General features: G+C 39.8%; 1 protein-coding gene across 5 annotated transcripts in view; it reads left to right on the top strand.

Annotated features, from left to right (window-relative positions):
- LOC140468923 (SHC-transforming protein 1-like) overlaps nt 1-21093 on the top strand; it is a 140558-nt gene extending 119465 nt beyond the window's left edge. For 3 of the 5 annotated variants that reach the window (XM_072565036.1, XM_072565037.1, XM_072565033.1), the window contains 4 exons: nt 3377-3449; nt 6337-6525; nt 11562-11815; nt 19655-21092. In XM_072565036.1, coding sequence (XP_072421137.1) covers nt 3377-3449; nt 6337-6525; nt 11562-11815; nt 19655-19771 — 633 coding nt within the window. In that variant the 3' untranslated portion in view covers nt 19772-21092. Of the gene's footprint in view, nt 1-3376; nt 3450-6336; nt 6526-11561; nt 11816-19654 lie in introns of all 5 variants that reach the window. The other 2 variants (XM_072565035.1, XM_072565034.1) reach the window with 2 other exon arrangements.
- The last annotated feature ends 4396 nt before the right edge of the window (nt 21094-25489 follow it).

Here is a 25489-nt window from a genome sequence, read left to right as displayed (position 1 = left end):
ATCCAGAATGTATATTTAAGATTGAGAGAGATTCTTGATTAGTAGGAGATTCAAGGGTTGCGGGGAAAGGGCAGGGAAATGGGTGAGAGCAGTATCGGATCATCCGTGATTCAATTGGATGGTAGAACAGGGAGGGGCTGAACAGGGATAGGTCTTATGGACTTCCGGCTCGATGGGCTGGATGGTCTCTATCTGCACAGTAGGGATTCTGATTTGCTGAAGGTTCTGCATCTTGATTGCCACCATTGAGACATCTTTCCCCAGTCTCCAGTTAACGCTGCAGCATTGACACAATCACCTTTTTTTTTGTTTGCTGAGTAGGCCCTCCTTGATGGCAGTGATCCATGAAACACGAGATGCTGTGGTACCATGGGCGCACTAGTGGGCATGCTGAGGTTAAGAAGGCTAGGGCAATAGCCATTACAGATGCATTGTGGTGCAGGGTGACAAAGACTGGGAAAGTGAATATTATGGGATATTCATCATATAGGAAAGACCAGCAAAAAAAAATCACATGATGTGTTACTGATGAGGGATCAAATCAGTACTTTCTAATGGAGCAGCTTCAATTGGAAGAATCTATTTAAGCGGAGCTAAGAAACAAAGAGTAGCAAACATTTGTAGCTGTTTACAGGGCACCAAACAGAAGTGGTAAGGTGGAGCATAGCCCTAATCAGGAAATTAGTGTTTGCGTGGATGATAATATGAATTTTTGAAGTATTTTAGGGATTGTTTTCTAAAGCAAAATGTTGAGGAACTAATGAGAATATGCTATTTTACTGGGCTCTACTATTATGTAACAAAAAGGGTTAATTAGTCCTGTTGTAAAAGAACCTTTAGGGATGTGTGACTGTAACGGGATATGATTGTACATTATGCTTGAAAGTAAGAGAATTTGATTTCAAGTCAGTGTAAATTTGAACAAATGAAATAATGGAGGTGTTGGGGTACACTGGCTAAGGTGGATGGGGCGTATATTAAAAGGTGTAAGAATTATGTTGTTTAGAGCAACTATGCAATCCTTCAAGGCACAGGAACCCAAAAATGTCAAGTAACTAGCTAACAAAGGGAGTTAAGATTAAAATAAAATGCCTATTTTTCAGAATTTTATTAACAATTGATAATGGTGAGTTGGTGGACATGACCTACTTGGACTTCAAAAGGCTAAAGTTGTGTGAGCAAAATGTAAACCACATGGAATAGGAAGTAACGTATTGGCATAGGTTAAGGATCCGTTAACAGGCAGAAAACATTAGGAATACACTAGTAATTCTCACTCTAGCAGACTGTGACCAGTGGAGTACCATAAGGATCAGTACCTAGGATCTAGCTGTTCATAATATATTCATTTATTTGGATGTGGGGACTAAATGTAATATATCCAAGGTTATGGATGATGCAAAACTGTGGGAATGTGTGCTGTGAAGATGATGTAAAGTGACTTTAAGAGAACTTGGACAGACTTGGTGAATGGGCAAGAACATGCACAATGGGATATAATGTGGAAAAATGCGAGGTTACCACTTTGGTGGAAAGAACAGATGCAGAGTGTTTCTTAAATGGTGAGAGTCTATAGATGTATAAAAGATGCTGTGCCTCCTTGTCAATAAGTCACTGAACATGCAGGGTAATGTATATTGGCTTTTATCAAAAGAGGATTTGAGTACAAGATGAGTGGAATAATGTTCAATTGTAAAAAACTTTGGTTAGACTGCAAGAGTTCCATGTACATTTTGTTCCCTGAGATTTAAGGATATTATTACTGTTGAGGGACAGCAACAAAAGTTCAAGATACGAGGGAAATTTTGGAATCCTTTTTCCAAAGGACTGTGAAACCTCACTCATTGAATTGCGTGCAAAATAAAGAGAGCTAAATTTGTAAAGCCCAATGATGTAGAGAGAAATTGGGATAGTGTCGGGTAAAGATAATGAAGTGGATGCTCAACCACGATCCTGTTGATTGAGGAGCAGGCTCGATGGGTTGAATGGCCTCCTGCATGTATACTTCAAAACTCTTTAAAATTCCAGCTCATTGACTCCTTGCATTTAAAATTGAGTTTCCTATTTTACTGTTCACAATATGTACCCTTTTGTGTGAGATGCTATAAAAGTGATGATGGTCTGGAAATTACATATTCCCTTTGAGTGTTTCCAACATGGGGTCACTTAAAATAGGTCAAGTGGCTAGCCCACCACCTTCCCATTCACCTCAAACTAATCCCCTAATACAGTGGGTGGGTTCCAAATGGGAAGCTTGCCCACCAAATGTAAATAATTCAGGATCTATTGTGCTTATTTAAAGTTCAATCAACCCGAAGAATATACAGAAACATGGTGGACATGGCTCGGCAGCTGTTACACAACCTAGTGACCCAGGGCCCAAAACTCTCCTTTGCTGTTGCTAATTACTCTGAGCCTCATCTGACTACCTTCTGGAAATATGCCTGCATGGAGCTGATTCCTCCAACTCTTGGAGAAATCCAGTGGCTGTTGAAAGCTTTAAGGATTTAGTGATATAATTTAAGGAGGGGGCTTACAAACATGTAACGGTAAAGGATGCCGTAAGGAACACACTGGTGGCTACTGGAATTTAGATGTGGTTATACATGGGTGAGGTCATTATTCGATGAAGCTTGATTGGATATAAAAGTATGAACAATGCCCTTTGTAGAGCCAACATTCCATTGTAAATTAATAATATTTCAAATTAAATCAAAGCAGGAAAGAAAAACAGTTAATGTAGGCATTAGATGAGAATGGGCAGGCCATTTTTAAAGACCTTTAAGAAAGAGGAGGGAAGAGAGACAGAGAGAGCACCTGAAACGGGCAGCACTCCCAAAGACGTTGAGTGCCCCCACCCTAAAATCCAGGAACTTATCTTTTGTCAGGACAGTTCTGATAAGGGCCAGTCAGAGAAATCAGGGGCCCAGTGCTGACACTGCCCTCCCTTGACCCAAGCATTTTGGCCCATAAAATTTAAGACTTTGATTATTGAGCCTGATGTACCACTCTTGTCATGGGCACTGGTGCCTACTATTGACCTTTGGTGCTGTTTGGAATGATAGAACTTCTGGCTAATCGGATTGATTGACTGGAAGCTCCCAAACACTGGACGAACAAACGATGGAAATCCCTCAGTTAGGCACTTTACCCCATCTGCAGCAATATTAAGATTACAGGGTGAGTCTCATAATGGTCTATCAGTCCTTTCCAAGATTGTGGAAACTACAAACTCTCCATCCTGTGCAACCTCTGAAATTTTCTGCCCTATCTTTCTGCTGTCTGACTGAGTTATTGTACACAAAGTAATTTTATACATTGCACTTTATTTAAAATGGTTTGCTGTTCCATGACATTGAATATGTTGTTTTCACAGACTGCTAGCCCATCATCTGTTACCATTTATGAAAATTATTCAGACCCACACAAAGAAACTTTCATTATGGCAGGTATGTAATGTACCTTCCCGGATTTAAAAATTGTAAAATTTAGTATTTGCGTTTCTTTAATTAGTCATAAATATTGTAACTCTGCTTTTGGATTATTTTAAAAATTGCATATTTTTGTGATTTTCTTTTATGGATTAGGAGATAAATAATTGAAGATTAAGGATATTGTTCATTGGTTACTGAGTATACTTAACTGAATGTTTCAGCTTTTTGGTTAGCTTAATGCTATGTTATGAGGTTTTAATTTGTTCCTTTTGATTCAGTATTTTGATTGGCTGGTATCTTTTGAATTGGATTCAATCAAATCACAGTTGAGTTTTTGATTGGTTTGTTGCTGCTACTTTGGTTTTACTACACTCTCAGTATATGATTCAAAGTGCTGGAGAAACTAAGCATCTACAGAGAGAAAAAGTTTTAAGGCTTCAATTCTAATATGACTTCTATTGAAAAATCATTGTGGACTCAAACATTAAAGCCGTTTCTTTCTCACAGATGCTGCCAGATCCACTGAGATTTTCTAGCCACCTGCAGGATTTTGCTTTTACTAGGAAAGAAGTACTAATCAGCTGCCAGGAAGGTCCTCAATCCTGCATCCCAGCTCCAAAGCCTATTACCATCTCCCTTGACTTTACAATGTGGTTTCTGAATCTCACTTCTGTACTTCCTTGTCAGAGTCTCTGCTTTTTACTGAGCTCAGGATCATCCAATCTCTGGGCTTTGTTTTCTTTCCCACAGATTACTGCTAACTCAACTCTTACCTGCATCTCAGTCTTCCTCCTGAACTTTACCCTCTGTCAGACCTGTCTTTCCTAATATCAGCCTTTTGTGTTATGACACTCGTCCTTTACAGGAATTTATCTCACTTCTGTTCTCACCTCCTCTTTTGACATTCCGTGCTCTATGTCGATAAAATCCTTCCACTCTTAGAGCTTTTTTACAACTGTTTTGCATGTTTGTCTGCATCTCAATCTGACCTCCCAGAACTCAGCCATCCAAACCTCCTTTAAACATGTTTCCCATGTTACCCATTATCTTGTGCATCTTGCCCCTTCTACTTTTAATTACTCATGCAATCATCTCCTTCAGCTCAGAACATTTTTCCCTCTGTACACTGTTTTCTTTGCTTCACCAGCTTTCCAGTACTTTCATTACTCGTTAACCAGTTTGTTTTCAGCACCTTTGAGCTTCTCCAGTTTTTCCGTAGTGTCACCAAAATATAAATTGATCACCCTTCTCCATCTTTTCCTATCAAGTCACCCATTCCTCTTCCAAATACAAAACATTTTAAGTCTCTTGTCACCATGTTTTTCCATGTGTGCTTGGGCCTTTTGATCTCCTCTCAACCTTTTTTTTTGCAAGGCAGGTTTTTGTTGACTATCCTGATTCACCTTAAACTTAGTGGTCAGCTCAGCCATTTTGAAGGTAGTTAAGAGTAAAGCACATTGGTTTGCGACTCGAGTAACATGGGCCAAACCAAGTAAGATCGGCAGACTTCCTTCCCTAGAAGACGTTTGTGAACTAGATGGAAATGGAATTTTGCAACAATTTGTTGTTTCATGATTACCACTTCTGGAATTGAAAAGTAAGCTCCCTATTGAATTCCGATTGCACCATCTGCACTGGTAGGATATGAACCAGTGCTCCAAAGTATTAGCTTGTGCCTCTAGTTTATTAGTTCAATGACATCTCTATGCCACTGTCTCCCTTCAAAGACTACTTTTCTAAATGCTCACATAGTATTCAGACCTCCCTGGCATTCTGGTTTCTGATACTGTCATTTCTCATCAATCCACACATCTGTCTCATCTTAGTATTCAGTCATTATTCATCTCCTCCTACATTGTCTTTAGTTCAATTGTTCTCTGAATTGGAAAACTCATAACTGAATTTCTTTTATGTGCAGTCACTTAAAACATATGACCAAATATTCATGGAAAGTTAAGACGTAATAATTTCAAGTCTCACTTGTTGTACAAACAGTATGCCGTGTTTGAATTTAAATTTCACTGTTGACTCCTACCTACATTTGCTAAAGTTCCAATATTTATGCTTTATTGGTTTTGATATTTACATGTCATAAAGCACAATTTCTGTTTCACGTGTAGTAATGACTACTTTAAGACTTTTAGTACTGAGTCTTAAACATTTCCACTGATAGACACAAAGGACAACAAGTTTAGAATTTATTGTCTATCATTTATTGCCAGCGAGAGGTGGTGGCAAGTCAGTGCAATATATGTTGGAAGATGGCAAGTTGAGTGACAAATCCAGGCCTGTTTTATAAATACTGTAAATCATGGACAAAATCCAGTGGGTTTTAGTTTGATGCTTTTGAGTTTCTTCTGCTGGCAGTTATCACTCAGACACCAAACCACTGAAAGCAGTATGTTTGAAGTTGTAGAAGAGATTATATATACACAGTGGTACAGAATTGGTAAAGCTAATTCTTTTTGTGCTTCTTTATCCTACTTTTTTTTCAGTTTTTTTTTCTTATTGCTGGTGGCTTGCCTATTTTTAAATTTTGTGAATGTTTTGTGACTTGGTTTTCAATTCTGTTGGCTACTTAAGCATGGGCATGCTTCAGACTTTTAAGTTGTGATTTATTGTGTGAGATGTAATTGAAATAAGTACACACAACTTTTGTTCTACAGCATATTAGATGATGTCCTCTGGAACTACTTATGGCTAAAGGTTTTCTAGGAACAGATATTTACCAAGTAGATTGAACAGCTCCACTGAGTTATCTGCATATGAACAGCTGCTTTAAATTCAGAATTACTTTAACCTGTTTTAGAATACAAAATGCAACTTCCATATTTACTTTTATTGTCGAAGCAATAATTCAATGATTCTATAAAGTAAGGATCCTACATAATTAATATTTCAGGCAATTCATGGACTAGATTTCCACAAACTAATAGAAACATTCTGCCAACCAAAGCCAGCAGCAGGTCTGATCTTTTTGATGATCCATCTTACATGAACACACAGAATGTGGAGAAACCCACCTCTTCTGCCAGGAATGGAGCAACTGGCCAGATCTTTGCTAACTTGTGCAAAGATATATATGACCAAAGTAAGTTAATTCAAAGACTGAGAATTTCCATCCAAAACTGAAGTTCATTGTTGTGCTACTATTGACACAGGCTTCAGAAGCCTCTGTAGTTTTGTAATCTTTTAAGGATAGGCTGTTTATTTTATTAATTTGACAGCAACTTTCACATTTGATAACTGAATCTTTTAAAATGTTCAACCCATTTGAGGTATTTCTTGCCACTAACCATGGACGATTTATCTTGGAATCTATTGAATACTTCAAGCATTTTCTGAGTATAGATGAAATTATTCAACTTGGGTGAGTAGCACAAAGCTGTCAGTAGTGGGCTGACTGCCCGTTCTACTCTTCTGGTGGAATGGATAACAGGTGCAAAATCTGCAACTTCCCTTTTTCACACTTGAGCTAATGTTGGAAGTTTCTTCTGTACTTGTGATCTCCACCATTGGCAGTTTTTTAAAAATATAACTTTTAGTTATTTGCACAGGATATATTTGTTAATTCTGCCAATTAAAACTTTAATGAAAAGCACATCCAATATTTTAGAACTTCAAGATAGTGTAGCTGGGGACAGTTAATGATGCTGTAGGATGACATGGTAAATGTTTTGACTCCCCCACTCTTTTTGAAATGTCCCACTCACTGCTTTGCTTTGAATCTGAAATTCAGAGTTCTCATTTGGATTATTCTCATGTTATAATTAACAAGCTTCAAGTTGCAGATGTACAATGCCTCTAAGTGTCAGCATTGGGAGGAAAGTAGATCAATATAACTAAAAGTGAAGGAATATACCATTAAGAAAACAGCATAGCTGTGGTTTTGGCATTGGCTATCAAACTGACTAGATGGCTTGAGTCATGGACACACAATGGTTACAATCATTTTTGGTAGGGATTTCTAGGAGATGCATTGAATGGAATTTGCTACGTGGGTGGAATTCCATGATAACATTGGTTAATTTTCCTGAAAAAAAAATCTTTATTTTGGTCAGGGATAGAGATAGCTGCCTGCATTGTCCCTGACAGCAAGAACTGGTGTATTTGCTACTGTGTAAGCTTCAGCTATCTAAGGGTAGGGTACCAGCCAGTGGAAGCTGAAGACAAAATTATTTTTCTTATTTGTAAGGTAGAGTGATCAGTTGAAACTAGGCCATTAACTATAATCAATTAAAATCTTGTGGAGTCTACTTAACCATAAAATCCTGTCCATCTTCGAAACAAACTGCAGTTATGCTTATTTGTATCCTCTACTATTGCTATGAGGGCAAGGATGGTAAATCTAGTGCTTGATATTTCCCATCCCAATGAATTACTCTGATAATGATGCACATATTTGTTTGTAAGGCAGAAAATTCTGCAAATTGTAGAGAGCCAGAATATCTCCCAGCCTGACCACCTACTGTTTTGCTCTGGATATATCCCGAATTAGATGTGAGAAGCACAAGATCAGTCCTTTTACCACATTGTTATAATTTGGTCAGCAAATTGATCTGATGGTCGTCTGAAAATCTGACCATTTGTTGATCAGTCAAACCTCAACTTCCAAGAAGAGTCAATGGCCTAATGGTATTACTGTGAGACTATTCATCCAGATATCCAGAAAATGTTCTGGGGATCTGGGTTCAAATCCCATTATGGCAGATGGTGGAATTGGATGATCATGAAACCATTATGATTCTCAGGTAAAACCCATCTGGTTCATAAATCTCCTTTGGAGAAAGAAACTGTTATCCTTGCCTAGTTTGGCCTACATGTCACTCCAGATGCAGAAAGAAAACTGCCCTCTGGGCAATTAGTGATGTACAATAAATACTGGCCTAGCCAGCAATGCCCATATTTCTAGTTATGTAAATTTGAAAGGGAGGTTATCTGCTACTTGGTTAATCTATCAAAATATGTGCAGTTAATCCCTGAAGAAACATTTTGCAGCAAAACTGAATAGTCTGTGACAAAATTCAAATGTACAACACAGACATGTATTATTGCAATGTAACAAGTGGGTTGCAAATGCTGCATTTAAAGTAGAAGCTAAGTCTTGACCAAAAAGATGCATTGATCACACCCTTTGAACTATGTCTAAGGAACAGGATTTTGTTCATTAGAAATATTCAGGAGAATATGGCAGAAACATTTAACCAGTATCTATTGCTCCATTTGTTATGAAGGAAGATGAACCTAGTTTGGTTGATACCCAACTATAATCTTTGAACTCCTTTTTGCTCTCTCTCAAGACAGTTATAAACAGCAAGGATATTACCAAAATCTGGACAACAGTTCAAGTGGCAAATTTACTTGACTGATCTTCAGAATACTCAATAGATCCTATTCCAGCCAAAACGTTTTAGATTTAATTGGAAGCTTAAGGCGGATGGGTAGCAGCAAAATACGTAATAGAGGGATTAATACTCAGAGTGGGGTAGGGTGTAGGGTTCAGTTGGGCAAGTGGAGAAAGCAGCTTGAGGTAAATACTGGAGAGTGTGTTTGTAGGAGGGTGGACAATGCCTTGATAGTTGGTTTCAGAAGCAGCTGGTAATTCTTTATATTCTTATAGCCCACAGCAATAAATTTAGGTTTTCATGAACAAAGTTGCTTCCTATTCATAATTATATCATAGATGTTCAATTAAGTATACTCCAAATTGTAATACCTGGTGCACATGCATCAAAGAACAATGAATTGGTGTCACATTTGCTATCTTCTCCACAGCATTTCAAAATCTATTTAACTTTACAAAAAAACTGCATCACAATTATTGATCAAATTAACATTTCTATGAAGCAGAATACAATTTTGAAAATGCAGTTGTTTTTTTTTACAGAGCCACCCAACTACGATTTGTCCTTGTGATGTATGACTATCCCCACAGGAAATGGCTATCACATTTCCAATAAACTGTATGCTAATAGAACCCCTGCTCTGCAGGGTCCAGATGGAAATTAAAACATTAAATTAGATCATCTGCTTAGTGCAGATGAAGCATTTCATTTGCAAGCAAGGGTTTGATGAAACCTCCGAACTGGAATCGAGCCATTTCTGATTTGCAGTCATTAGCACTGCAGGATTTTTGTTTTGTCTGTTTCACTTTTTTTGTTTTTGCAATCATTTAAGGCATTCTGAACTGGTATTGTACTAGAGTGTAAGTAAACCATTTGATAGTCTTTTCTGGAAATTTGACTTATCTGTAATATGATTTGTCTATGTTTTCCTGTTAATTTGCAGGAAATTAACTCAACATATGGTTCTAACTAATGAGCACATCAGATATCAGTGCCTCTGCTGTCAGTCCACTAATTTAACTTTGTGAAAAAATGCAATCCAGACATAGTCTGTGGTAGTCCATAAATAAAATCACATTCTTTTAAAGAAACAGCAAAAGAACATATTTGTAGCAGTTACAAGAACTTAAGAACCAGGAGCAGAAATAGCAAGTATAGGATTTGATGGAAAAGGAAATTGCATTCAGAATGCAGTCAAACAGGTTGAGTATGATCTTGTAATCCTTCGAAACATATGTCAATGGTGAGGAGAGATTGCTGGTCAACAATGTGATGAAAGTAAATTGGAGCCTATCCCGTCACAATCCATAGCTCCAAGCTACTACATCCATGTGAAAGTGCATGTTGCCACAGCAATTCTGATTTATTAATAGCTGACAATTGGCTTGGTGGATTGGATGGTTGATATGGATCAGATTGGTGCCAACAGGAAGGGGTTCAATCCCAGTTCGAATTGAGGTGGGTTTGGGACCTGCTTCCTTTCCATAACTGTGATGGAGATTAAGTTGCTGTGGGTCAGAATTACTTACAAGGAGAGAACTGCAGAAGAAGCAGGCCTTTTGAGCCCTATAACCTATTCTGCCATCACTTAAGATGATGGTTGATCTGATTGTGGTCTTAATTTCACTATTCTGCCTGCTCTCTCGTAACCCTCAACTCCCTTGTAGATCAAAATATAACTCCACCTAAACTATATTCAATGACCTGGGCTCCACTGCTCTCTGGTAGATGACCCACTGTTGTCGTTCTTTACTGTGCCTGTGAAATCAAAGATAAAAGTTACAAATTTAAGAGAATTACTACCGTATGAATATACACTTACTTTCATGTGTGTATACTTATCCTTAAATTGCTTTTCAATTCAAAGGTCAAATGCAATTAATACAATCCTTAAGTTCAAGACCATCGAGGTTGTGCTGGATTACTAGAAGTAATAAACAACAACATAACTATCAAAGGGTATCTAAATGTCGTTCTGGACTATTGTGTAGCAGTATTTATCTGAACACTCTGCCTTGTCTTCATAGACATTTGATAACAATGTTGAACATGTTGCATTGCGGCGGTGTTACAACAAATATAAAAATGAGCTGTCTTGTATTAGAGAACGCTTTAACATTAACACCAAGACTGCTAAGTGGTTGAACAAAACACTTCTACGCTATTAATATTCAATTACAAAATAATTTGGGTGCTCTGCTGATGGATCAATTGTTAACTGCGTCACAAAGTAGGATATTGAAGCATAAAACTTGCAAAGTTCTCCAATTTACTTTGCTGGCCTTTTTTGGCTAACACAAAAGGGTGTTAGTGAAAGTGCTTTAGTTGACTTTGGCATCCTCAGATTAGGGAGGGTAAACTCAGCCATAAATATTTTCCCGATCACTGGTCCATTACTTCCACAATAGTCTGTCACTTCTTATCTCCTCTGTCATCTTTTTTAAAGATCCTACAAATGTTGCTGTTTTGTAATACACCTGAAAAATGGTCATGTTAGTAGGGTTCCAGAGAGTTGATGGCATCTGGAAAAGTATGTGTGACCATGAGTTGACACCTTTTTTTTAGAGAAGGAGAACGAAAACAAATGTCAAAAATACTCCAGTGATGAAATACAGTAAAATTCCAGATGTAATCCAGGACCAACATTTAGTGTTATGTGATGCTGACTGCTTGTCCTCAGCCTATTTATCTTTGTAGTGAGTGTTTTGTCCTTCGTTTTTTTGATTATTTTAGAGTAAATAAGTGTCTACAATAATTTTCCAAACTGATTATTTTACCACAGAACAAGCGGATGCTGCAACATTCAACAGGACTACAGCTATCCCACTGTCCAATACCTTGTCTTCGATGAGAGAGCAGCTGGCAAAGGAAGTCTGGTACCGTGGACGAATGAGCAGACAGGAAGCTGAAAGGCTGCTGATAAAAGATGGTGACTTTCTGGTACGGGAAAGCGTGACCACACCAGAACAATATGTACTGACTGGGCTGCAGGGAGGACAAGCTAAGCATTTACTACTGGTGGATCCTGAAGGCTTGGTAAGTATTAGCGTGGAGAAGCAATTATAACAATAAAAGTTTTAAGATTAAAGAATGCCATGGCAAACTAACAACTGCAGAGGTGTATTAAATATCTAGCAAATCCTGTTCTACCATGAAAAATATGAAATACTTTTAATTTTAACACAAGTTACTACAACAAGTTACAATCTACAAATTACAATCTTGTTACCTGGCAAATGTTACTACATTAGTCTTGATGGTGTTGCATTGTGGTGGCCTGCAGTACAAGTCTTAAGGTTCATCAAGGCATCTTAATATGACAGGCTGATGATGCATACAAATACTACAATTTCTTTTTTTCATTTCCCTTTGCATATTTCACTCTGTGGTACATTCTGTCAAAATACTGAACTATTGATATTGGCTAACTTGTTCCTTAGCCTTGGCTGTAAGTGTGTTGACATAACAGTACAAGATCTTCATTTAAAAGCACATTGATTTAATCTCCTATGTCTGTTGTCTCCAAATGAAGATTAATGGACTTGGTACATGTTTTTATAAATTCTTATGATGTTTTTAGTGGAACTATGATTTCGTAGCCATAACAGAGACTTGGATATCACAGGGGCAGGAATGGTTGTTGTATGTTCCAGGGTTTAGATGTTTCAAAAGGAGCGGGGGGGGGGGGGGGGGGGGAGGAGATGGATAGTATCTCAGCTGCAGAAAGTGAGGTTATTAAGGAGAGTTTGTCTACAGAGTCAGAATGGGTGGAAGTCAGAAACTGGAAACGAACAGTCATTTTATTGGGAGTTTTCTACAAACCCCTCAATAGCAACAGAGATACAGAGGAGCAGTTTGGAAGGCAGATTTTGGAAAGACGCAGAAGTAACAGGGTTGTTGTCATGGGTGATTTAACTTCCCTAATACTGACTGGAACCTCCTTAGTTCAAATAGTTTGGATGGAGCAGTTTTTGTCAGGTGTGTCCAGGAAGGACTTCTGATGCAAAATGTAGGTAGGCTGACTAGAGGGGAAGCCATATTTGATTTGGTGCTTAGCAACGAATCAGGCCAGGTGATAGATCTCTCGGTGAGAAAACATTTCAGTGGTAGTGGCCTTTATTATTGTCATGGAGAGGGATAGGAGCAGATTGTATGAGAAAGTATTTAATTGGGCGAGGGGGAATTACAATGGTATTAGACAGGAACTGGGCATGGAAATTGGAAACCAATGTTCTCAGGGAAATGCACAACAAATGTGGAGGTTGTTTAGGGAGCACTTGCTGATAGTGCTGGATAAGTTTGTCCCACTGAGGTCAGGAATCGATGGTAGGGTGAAGGAACCTTGGGTGACAAGGGTTGTGGAACATTTTGTCAAGAGGAAGAAGGAAGCTTACTTAAGATTCAGGATGCAAAGATAGAATAGGGTTCTAGATGGTTATAAGGTAGCCAGGAAGTAACTGAAGAATGGACTTAGGAGGTCTAGAAAGGGCATAATAAATCTTTATGGGTAGCATTAAGGAAAACCTAAGGCATTCTCCACTTACGTGATGAACAAGAAGGTAGCCACAGAGAGAGTTGAGCTGTTCAGGAATAGGGAGGGTACTTGTGCCTAGAGTTGGAGGTGGTTGGGGAGGTCCTTAATGAATGCTTTGCTTCAGTATTCACTACTGAAAGGGACTTTGATGTTTGTGAGGACAACAGGAAACAGGCTGATATGCCCAAACAGGTTAATGTTGAGGAGAATGTGCTGAAAACTTTGAAAAACATAAAGATAGATAAGTCCCCTGGGCCAGATGGAATATACCCAAGGCTTCAACAGGAAGCGAGGGAAGAAATCGCTGTGCCTTTGGAGAGGATCTTTACGTCCTCCCTGTTCCACTGGAATAGTGCCAGATGACTGGAGGGTGGCAAATGTTATTCCCTTGTTCAAGCAAAGGAATAGGATAATCCTGGAAATCACAGACCAGTCAGTCTTAGGTGCTGGGCAAATTATTGGAGAGGATTCTGAGAGAAAGGATTTATGATTATTTAGAAATGCAAAGTTTGATTAGAGATAGTCAGCGTGGCTTTGTGAGAGGCAGGTCATTCCTCACAGGCCTTATTGAATTCTTTGAGGATGTGACAAAACATATTGATGAAGGTATAACAGTGGATGTGGTATACATGGATTTTAGAAAGGCATTTGATAAGGTTCCTCATTCAGGAAGTAAGGAGGCATGAGATACAGGGATATTTGGCTGTCTGGATACAGAATTGGCTGGCTCATAAAAGGCAGAGGGTGGTAGTAGATGGAAAGTATTCAGTCCGGAGCTTGGTGATCTGTGGTGTTCTGCAGGGATTTGAGTTGGTTTGAATCCGCTTGACTAGAAACCGACATCAGTTAAATAGGGAGTCAAGTTGAGTGTAGTCGGCTCAGATGCGATTGAATTTAGGGCTGCACTGTCCTTAAATCTACTGCCATTTTGAATATTTGTCAACCAGCTTCAAAAAAGAAGAAAAGCTCACATCAATTTAAATTTTATAATTTATGCAATTTAAGGTCCTTCTATATCTGGGAATGAAGCTGTAGCCCCAGTGTTGCAGATATCTGTTTGCTTCTACAGATCAGTCTTAGTCAGTTTCTCCGAAAATTTCTTTCAACTCTCAAATTAGTAAAGATTTAATTATTTTAACTCCTAAAATCTGTTGTAAAACATTAATGCATTCTTTGTAAGAATATACTGTGAAAGTTGGAAGAGTCTGTCACTCAGTCAAGAAATCTATCTTACAAATGTTTAGACTAACCAACTCATTTAAGTAATTATTATTGTATTCTCACCTATCTTTGTGTTCTGCTTGTCATAGCTTTTGTTCTTGCTATTTAAAATGTACTGTATTGCAAAATAAATTGGATTTTGTGTATTAGTTCCTATTTTATTTGCTTAGCTCCCTTTAACCATGGTACAACTTTTTTTTTCCCTTGTAGTCTGTAATCATGGTTGTGTAACTATATTGACCAAGTTGGTATTAATTCATACAGGAGAAAGTGAGGACTGCAGATGCTGGAGATCAGAGCTGAAAATGTGTTGCTGGAAAAGCACAGCAGGTCAGGCAGCATCCAAGGAACAGGAGAATCGACATTTTGGGCATGAGCCCTTCATGTCCGAAACGTCGATTCTCCTGTTCCTCGGATGCTGCCTGACCTGCTGTGCTTTTCCAGCAACACATTTTCAGCATTAATTCATACAGAGCAAGAAGTCCTAGGTTGATGTCAAGGCGGTGCTGAGTTAGGACTGCCATTGGTGTCTGCAAATGACCTCAAGCACCTTGATCTAAGAATGAAAAATTCAACCAAGATTTCCACTTCTAATCATTACCCCATTGTCCCCAGTGGAAAATCTGTTAGTGCTGAGAATGGGCAAGAATAGGTACAGGTTGAGCACTATTATAGACTCATTACCCGCTGGCTTTCACTGATTGTCTAACTGACCAACCCAAACAATGTAGCTGAATGCTTCTCAAGTCTATGGCATTTTACACCAGCAGTAGAAAAATTATTGGAGGAAAAATAAAGCATTTCTTTCTTGGGTCAATTTTAAGCTTTCATTTTTACTCTAGTTGTGCTGTCTAGTGCAGACTGTGCTGACAGAATTCAAGGCAGAATGTTTAAGATAGCATTAATTGTTTTCTGCAGTTTAGAAAGAAGAACAAAGAAAATTTACAGCCCAGTAACAGGCCCTTCGGCACCCCAAGCCTGAGCCGATCCAAATCCACTGTCTAAACTTATTTCTCAAATCCTAAGCATCTGTATCCCTCTGCTCCCCGCCTACTCATGCATCTGTCCAGATGCACCTTAAATGAATCAACCGTGCCTGCCTCTAATACCTCTGCTGGCAACATGTTCCAGGCACCTGCCACCATCTGTGTAAAATACTTGCCGTGAACATCCCCCTTAAACTTTTCACCCCTCACCTTGAACGCATGACCTCTCGTTACTGAATTCCTTACCCTGGGAATAAGCTTATCTCTATCCACCCAGTCTATACCCTTCATGATTTTGTAGACCTCAATCAGGACCCCCTCAATCTCCTTTTTTCTAATGAAAACAAGCCTAACCTACTCAACCCCTCTTCATAGCTAGCACCTTCCATATCAGGCAACATCCTTGTAACCTTCTCTGCACCCTCTCCAAAGCATCCACATCCTTTTGGTAATGTGGTGACCAGAATGGTACATCGTATTCTAGATGCGACTGAACCAAAGTCTTATACAATTTTAACGTGACCTGCCAGCTCTTATACTGCATACCCCATCTGACGAAGGCAAGCATATCATATGCCTTCTTGACCACTCTATTCACCTATGCAGCCACCTTCAGGGTACAATGGACCTGAACTTTCAGATCTCTCTGCTCATCAACATTTCCCAAGGTTCTTCCATTTACAGTATAGTTCGCTCTAGAATTAGCTTTCCCAAAATGCATCACCTCACATTTGCCTGGATTGAACTCCATCTGCCATTTCTGTGCCTAACTTTCCAGTCATGATTTGGAGATGTCGATGTTGGACTGGGGTGTACAAAGTTAAAAATCACACAACACCAGGGTATTCGAACAGATGAAAGAGTCAACAATCAAGCTATTTTTCAATGTATAATTTCAGTTACATCACACTAAATTTTTCCTATAAATTCTGTGCCTTACAATTATGTCCTCCACAATCACCTGATGAAGGAGCGGCGCTCCGAAAGCTAGTGTGCTTCCAATTAAAACTGTTGGACTATAACCTGGTGTTGTGATTTTTAAACTCTCCAGTCTATCTGTATGCTTTGACAGTCCCCTATACTTTCTGCTCCTCCACCAATCTTCATGTCATCTGCAAACTTACTGATCAGACTAACAATGCCCTCTTCCAGGTCATTTATGTATATTACAAACAACAATGGCCCCAGCACTCATCCCTGGGGAACACCACTGGTCACCTTTCTCTATTTTGAGAAGCTCCCTTCAACTGCTAATCTGTCTCCTGTTGCTCAACTAGTTCTTTATCCACCTAGCTAGAACACCCTGCACACCATGTGACTTCACTTTCCCCTTTAGTTGACCATGGGAAACCTTATTAAACGCCTTCCCGAAGTCCATGTATATGACATCTACAGCCCTTCTTTCATCTATCAACTTGGTCACTTCCTCAAAGAACTCTTAAGTTGATAAGGCATGGTCTACCCCACACAAAACCATGTTGCCTATCACTGATAAGTTCATTCTTTTCCAAATATAAATAGATTTTATCCCTCAGTACCTTCTCCATTAACTTTCCTAACACTGATGTCAGGCTCACTGGTCTGTAGTTACCTGGAATATCCCTACTACCCTTCTTGTACAGGGGAACAACAAGAGCAACCCTCCAGTCCTCCGGCACCTTCTCCTGTGTTTAAGGATGCTACGAAGATATCTGTCAGGGCCTCCGCTATTTCCTCTCTCTCCTTACTCAGCAATCTGGGATACATCCCATCCGGTCTTGGGGATTTGTCCACTTTAATATCCTTAAGCCTACCCAACACATCGCCCCTCCTTATGTCAACGTGATTAAGAGTAACCAAACTTCTATCTCTAATCTCAACATTCATCACCTCCTGTTGCTCAGTGAACACTGATGCAAAGTAATCATTTGAGAATCTCACCCAGTTTCTCAGGTTCGACACACAACCTTTTCTTCCTTATCCATTAGTGGACCAACTCTTTCTCTGGTTACCCTCTTGATTCTTATATAAAAGCCTTGGGATTCTCCCTAATTCTTCACGCAAAAGCTATTTCATGACCCCTTAAACTATTCCTCGTTTATAGAGTCATGGAGATGTACAGCATGGAAACAGACCCTTCGGTCCAACCCGTCCATGCCGACCAAATATCCCAACCCAATCTAGTCCCACCTGCCAGCACCCGGCCCATATCCCGCCAAACCCTTCCCAATTCATATACCCATCCAAATTCCTCTTAAATGTTGCAATTGTACCAGCCTCCTCTACATCCTCTGGCAGCTCATTCCATACACGTACCACCCTCTGCATGAAAAAGTTGCCCCTTAAGTCTCTTTTATATCTTTCCCCTCTCACCCTAAACCTATGCCCTCTAGTTCTGGACTCCCCAACCCCAGGGAAAAGACTTTGCCTATTTATCCTATCCACGCCCCTCATAATTTTGTAAACCTCTATAAAGTCACCCCTCAGCCGCCGACGCTCCAGGGAAAACAGCCCCAGCCTGTTCAGCCTCTCCCTGTAGCTCAGATCCTCCAACCCTGGCAACATCCTTGTAAATCTTTTCTGAACCCTTTCAAGTTTCACAACATCTTTCCGATAGGAAGGAGACCAGAATTGCACGCAATATTCCAACAGTGGCCTAACCAATGTCCTGTACAGCCACAACATGACCTCCCAACTCCTGTACTCAATACTCAAGAATGGTCCTATTCTCCCGATATTCCTCCAAGGCCCGTTCTGTTATAAGCTGCCTGGACCTTATGTACGCTTCCCTTTTCCTCTTGGCTTGTTGCACAATTTCTCCTGTCATCCGCTGTTCACGAATCTTGCCTTTCCTATCCCTTGTTTTTAAAGGGACATGCCTATCCTGCACTATCTTTGAAAGCTTCCCACATATCAAATGTGGACTTCCCTTCAATTAGCTGCCCCCAGTCCACATTTCCCAGCTCCTGCCTAATTTTGATATAATTGACCTTGGCCCAGTTTAGTACTCGTCCCTTAGGACCACTCTCATCTTTGTCTATGATTATTCTAAGACTTAGAGAATTGTAGTCACTATTCCCAAAGAAATCCCCCACTGTAACTTCTACCACCTGGCCTGGCTCATTCCCCAACACCAGGTCCAATATGGCCCCTTCCCTTGTCGGACTATTGACATACTGCTGTAGAAAAAACTTTCCTAGACGGTCCTTACAAATTCTGCCCCATCCAGTGCTCTGGTACTAAGTGTATCCCAGTCAATGTTGGGAAAATTAAAATCTCCCATCACTACCATACTGTTGCCTCTACATCTTTCCATAATTTGTTTACCTCTTTGTTCTTCTACATCACACTCACTCACTGTTGGGGAGCCTGTAGTATAGCCCCACCCATGTAAGTGCACCCTTATTTCTCAACTCCACCCATAACGCTTTATTGCTCAAGCCCTCCATAGTGTTCTCCTTCAGCTCAGCCGTGATATCATACCTGACCAGCAATGCAACTCCTCCCCCCCCCCCCCCACTGCCTCCTCCCTATTACTTCTCTCCTTGTCCTGTCTGAAGCATCTATATCCTGGAACATTTTTGACAATCATGCTTTTCCTTAAACCAAGTCTCTCTGATCGCAATAATGTCATACTCCCAGGTACAAATCCAAGCCCTAAGTTCATCTGCCTTAGCCACAATAGTCCTGATTAAAAGGTATAAGTGAATAGTTTAGATGCAGTGAGAAAATTATTATGATACAGAAATTCATGTCAAATGCAGACAGCTTAAGACGACTAGGGAAATAATTGCATGCAAAAAGAAATATTTCCAAATACAGAGAATTAATTGAAGGTTAAAGGAACTCTGGCACCTTATTCCTCCAGTATGCATGCAGCAATAAAGGGTTTACTGTTTCCTTTGCAAGAAAAGAGCTTCCAACTGTATTTTCTATTGTGCTGATTTATTAACTTGAATGTAATTCATACTGACAGCTCAGTATGTTAAACTTGTGCCCTTCCAGTGCAACATTTAACAATTTTATTGTTCATTACCTAAAAATGAAACTGTATTTTGCATTCTTCACACTGGAGAATTTTTGTGCTCTTAAAAAAATCTTTAATTTTCACTTAATTTATTTAAATACATCCCTATTTTTTTTCTCCTATAAAAGGTGAGAACAAAGGACTGCATATTTGATAGTGTCAGTCATTTGATCAGCTACCACGTGGACAACCAGCTGCCAATCATCTCATCAGGAAACCAACTGTATCTTAAAAGAACTGTCTAAAACAAACATTAAAGAACTCAGACAAATAGTCTGCTTGCAGATATAGTAATTTGCACTTGTGCAGGTTTTTTGGAAAGCTGTCTTCTGAACGATTACCCACAGATTGATTGCAGAGTTGTTTTCAAAATAATGTTTAAAAACATTGTAGGCTGCAATGGTCACAATCACTTTGTACCTCTGACTTGGTGTTTGCTACAAGAAAGTAATAAATTTAATGTGTCAATGTATATAATATTTTAAGGAATATAAATGAAGAAATAATAAGTGTAGTTACATACTGTGTGAATGTTTGTTTTCTTTATTTCTAAGCACAAATGGCATTGAAAACGTGCAAAGGTCAATCCCAATGAAATGCAGACTATAAAAATGTGCCTTGATTCCAAAGAGAAATTACGCATATGAACAAGCTTTTCTTTTCCAAATGATTTTATTTGCAGTATTCAGTACATTAAAATCATTTGTTTGGAAACTATTTCACTGCCTTTACGCCAGAATTGTAATAAGCAAAAACGTTTAGGAAGTGGAATGGAGTTTTAGTAATGCCTTTGCTCTGTGCCAATGCAGTTTGCATTTTCAGTACTAATGCCCATATTGCTTTGAAAAGCACCTTACCAATGCAGGGTTTTACTGTTTCCCTTTCTTTTGAGTGTTCAAAGATTTATCACAAATACAAAAACACATGTATCCATGTGTGTGTGTGTGTGTATATATATAATATATATATCATATTAAATAAATACATTTCTAAAGGAATATTGATTTTTCATATTCATGTTATGTTAATTAGTGTATTGAAGCTATTGGAGGAAAATAAATTTTGCAGGATCAAACTTTTTCATAGCTGATAAATGCAGGATAATTTTAGATAAAGCAAATTAATTCTATGTGTATCCGCTTGTTTATAATATTGTGAATAGTAACAAGGAGAAAGTTAGAATTCTGGAAGCAGAATGATATTTTTAATATTTTTGGCTGGGTTTCCACACTGAAGTACAATATACATGTGTCAATTACCTTCATCCTTGCATCAAAACATTGGACAATTTATTTTACTGAACATATCCCATTTCTATCAGTCTAACTTGATGCCAGATTTCAAGGAACAGATAAGTTATTTCCATTGCATGATAACTTCATCCAATTGAAACAGTTTATTAAAGAAAATCAGTTGAAGTATTTTTAATGCTTAAAATTGTGAATCATGCATGACTTCTAATGCAGTATCATTTGTAAATAATTTTGTGCAGGTATGCTGTGCACGTGAAGAATAAAAGGTTATTTTGTTCATTGCTATCTCATGATGCTTTGATTTTTAAACAGCGAGGGATATATTAAATAGCATAAAGCATTTTATTATTCAACTACTCAAGTGCCTTCATCTATTTTAAGTTATAATGTTGAATAGATTGCAAATGGAATCTGTAATACAATGAATATATTGGAATACAGCAAGTTTGTTTTATATCCTAGTTTCACAATGAATGTCATGGCATAATAACCCTGTTAAAATGCCAAACGGAAATGCAGTTATTTCTCAAGTAATCCCAAATGATCATTAATACAATTAATATGAAAGTCTGTGATGAGTCACCATCTGAAACTGCAGAAAGCTATCTTCACAACATAGCTACATTTAAAATAAATTGTTATAGCAATCTTCCCTCTATTTCTCAACAACATCTCCCTCTGGTGGCAAAACTAAATAATTGTAGCCTTGTTGATGTAAAGATTTGCCTTGTGTCATTAGTGAACTGTCACAACAGTGGAAGGATGTACAACACCCTGCACAACTTAAATTTGAATAGAGGTTGATTATGACGAATTGAAATTTCATTTTGGCAGTACAAATCAATGCAAGCCCATATGGTTTTGGCACTTTTTTTGTATTGTTCACGCAAGCTCTGGAATTTTTCTTTTCTCCTTCTGAATTCAGTGGAAGTTGGCATGTCAATATAAATTGTAGCATTTTAGTGAGTTTTGAGAAGATTTGTAGCTCAGGTGAAGTTTTGGATGTCGGTTTGCTTGCTGAACTGCAAGGTTCATTTCCAGACATTCCGTTTCCCTACTAGGTAACATCTTCAGTGGGCCTCACGGGAAGCAATGCTGAAAATTCCTGCTTTCTATTTATATATTTGGATTTCTTTGGGTTGGTGACGTCTTTTCCTGTGGTGAAGTCACATCCTATTCCTTTTCTCGGGGTGGTAGATGGGGTCTAACTCATGTAACCTGGTGGCTAGATCTCTGCCTGTTTGTCCAATGTAGTGTTTGTTACAGTCCTTGCACCGGTATTTTGTAAATGACATTAGTTTTGCTCGTTGTCTGTCTAGGGTTTTTCAAGTTCATTAGCTGCTGCTGGTAGCCCACAAATCCACCAACACACTATAAAACAGCAGCTAATGAACTTGAAAGACCCGATACAGACAACAAACAAAACTAATGTCATTTACAAAATACCATGCAATGACTGTAACAAACACTACATTGGACAAACAGGCAGAAAACTAGCCAACAGGTTACATGAACACCAACTAGCCACAAAAAGACATGACCCTCTCTCACTAGTATCCTCACATACAGATGAGGAAGGACACCATTTTGACTGGGCCAACACATCCAACCTAGGATAAGCCAAACAAATACACGCACGAGAATTCCTAGAGGTATGGCATTCCAAACGGAACTCTATCAACAAACAGAGTTAGACCCTATCTACCACCCACTGAGAAAAGGAATAGGAAGTGACTTCACCACAGGAAATGACATCACCAACCCAAAGAAACCCAAACATATAAATAGAAAGCAGGAATATTCTGCATTGCTTTGCCTGAGGCCCACTGAAGATGTTACCTAGTAGGGTAACAAAACATCTGGAAATGAACCTTGCAGCTCAGCAAGCAAACCTTCATCCATTGCTGCACTTTTCCTATCCTAGTGACTGGATCACATGACATTGAACAGTGGTCTTAATATAAACACCTCATCTGATAAAAAGAGGAAGGAGAGTTCAAAACCTTAACAATCCAAGAACCTCCTATATAGCAATGCTTTAGGTAAAGAAGCAGCACAGGCAATATTATCTCAGTTCCAGCATGCTAATAAACAAGCTGATTCTCCAAATAAAAAAGCATAACTTTCACTAATCTCATAATCCAACATTTCCTTACCTCCCCCCCAACCCCCCCAAATAGCTCAATACTGCCCTTGCTGGAAATCTGAAATGATGGTAAACATTTCGGGGAGGGGTGCAGGTTTGCTAGTCCTGTTTAGAGATAGTGAGAACTGCAGATGCTGGAGAGTCAGAGTGGATAAAGAGCAGAGCTTGAAAAAGCACAGTAGGTCAAGCAGCATCCGAGAAGGGGAGTCGGTGTTTCAGGTTGGAACATTTAATCAGGACTGGGGGAGGGGAAGGGGGCTGAGAAATTGAGAGGGTGGGTGGGATGGTGATAGGTGGATGCAGGTAGGAGGTGGCAGTGATTGGTCAGTGGGAAGGTTGGAGTGGATGGGTGGGAAGGAAGATAGTAAGGTTAAAGGGGAGAGGAAGGGCTTGGGCCTAGGATGAGGTGGGTGGGGAGGTTTGAAAGGTGGTGAATTTTATATTAATGCCATATGGTTGTAAGCTCCTGAGACGGAAGATGAAGTGTTCTTCCTCCAGTTTGCATGTGGCCTTGTGTTGACAGTGGAGGCGGCCCAGGAAGAATATGCTGGGGGAGTTGAAATGGCTGGTAACAAGAAGGTGGGTGTTAAATGGAGTGTACAGACCACACATGTTTCCCGAACTGGTTCCCAAGTTTGCACTCAGCCTCTCTGATATAGAGGAGACCACATTGGGAGCATTTGATGCAATAAATCAGGCAAGAGGAAATGCACGTGAATTACAGCTGGACTTGGAATGAGTCTTCAGGGTCTTGGACAGGGTGGGGGGGAGGGGGGAGAGGGGAGGAGAATTGTTTTGGTGCTAGGTTCAGACCGCAGGTGGCAGAAGTGGTGGAGGATGCTGCTTTGGACTTGGAGGTTAGTGGGGTGGGTTGTGAAGATTGGGAGACTTTCTCCTTATTGTGGTTGAGGGTTTTTTTGTTTGAGGGCAGAGGTGCGGGAAAAGGAGGAGATCCGGTTGAGGGCATTGTTGATCACGCGGGAGGGGAAATTGCGGTCCTTGAAGCAGGAGAACATCTGGAATGTCCTGGAGCAGATATGGCAGAGGTGGAGGAATTGGGAGTATGAGATCATATTTTAGCAGGGGTGGTGGGAGGAGGTGTAATCGAGGTAACCAAGGGAATCAGTGGGTTTATAATAGATGTTGGTGCTGAGTCGGTTGCTGGAGACAGAGAGGTCCTGAAAGGAGAGGGAGGTTTTAGAGATGGTCCATGTGAATTTTAAGGTCAAGACGGAAGGTGGAAATAAAGGTTCTGAATTTGGGGGAAGGTTGATCGAAGTGGATGAACTGTTCCAGTTCTTTGTGGGAGCATGATATAGCTCTAATACAGTCATTGATGTGGAGGAGAAAAAGGTGGGAGATAGTTACATGGGCACTACAGAAGCGGGACTGTTCCACGTACCCTATGAAGAGGCCATCATAGCTCAGACCCATGTAGATACTCATGGCCACCTCTATGGAGGTAGGAAGATTGAAAGGAAAAGTTAAGGGTGAGGACCATTTTTGCCCAGGCAGATGAGAATGTCAGTGGACATGGACTGTTTAGGTTTGTGGGAGGAAGAAACCTTGAGGCCCTCCTCATGGGGGATACAAGTGTAGAGAGACTGGATGTCCATGGTGAAAATGAGGTGTTGGGGACCGGGGAATAAGTCATGAAGAAGGTGAATGGTGAGGGTGGTGTCCCTAATGTAAGTGGGGAGTTCCTGGACCAAAGGGGACATGATGGAGTCGAGATAAGTTCAATGGGGCAGGAGTAGGCAGAAATGATCGATCAACTAGGGCAGTCAGGTTTATGAATTTTGGGGAGGAGACAAATGGGTGTTGCAAGTTTGGAGAACAATGAGGTTGGAAGCTGTGGATGGGAGATCTCCTGAGGTGATGAGATTGTGATGGTCTTGGAGATGATGGTTTGGTGATGAGAGGTCGGGTCGTGATTGACGGAATAGTGGGAGGAGATGTTAGTGAGACTTCGGTGAGCTGGAGATCGGTGTGCCAAACTATCACTGTGCCTCCCTTGTCAGCTGGTTTGACGGTGAGATGGAGGTTGGGATGGAGGGTTGCACGTTTGGATAGGGAAGGATTGGAGTAGATGGAGAGATTCAAGTGGTCATGCTGGGGAAAAAATATGTTTGGAAGACACAGCATATATAGTCAACTTAAGCACAGCAAGGCTGAATGGCATTTATTTTTAATGTGAGGAGTCGAGTAAGGTAGATGCGAGGGTGCTGATTTGAAGAGATGCATATCATACCATATCATTATTTAAACTATTTGTATTAGCAATGAAAGACTATTGGCTCCATACTCCTGCTATAAAATCTTCAGGAAGGAGAAAGTGAGGACTGCAGATACTGGAGATCAGCGTTGACAGTGTGGTGCTGGAAAAGGCGGCTTCATTCCTGATGAAGGGCTTATGCCCGAAACGTCAATTCTCCTGCTCCTCTGAAGTCTGACCTGCTGTGCTTTTTCCAGCACCACACTCTCAATTATAAAATCTTCAGGCTAGACAGAGGGTGAAAAGAGGAAGCATGTCACAATATTGATCAAGGAGTCAACTACTGCAA

This window comes from Chiloscyllium punctatum, chromosome 48, assembly GCF_047496795.1.
Source record: "Chiloscyllium punctatum isolate Juve2018m chromosome 48, sChiPun1.3, whole genome shotgun sequence".
In the NCBI taxonomy this organism is placed as follows: domain Eukaryota; kingdom Metazoa; phylum Chordata; class Chondrichthyes; order Orectolobiformes; family Hemiscylliidae; genus Chiloscyllium; species Chiloscyllium punctatum.
The sequence above is the reverse complement of the archived record's forward strand: the minus strand, read 5'-3'. Positions and strand labels throughout refer to the sequence as shown.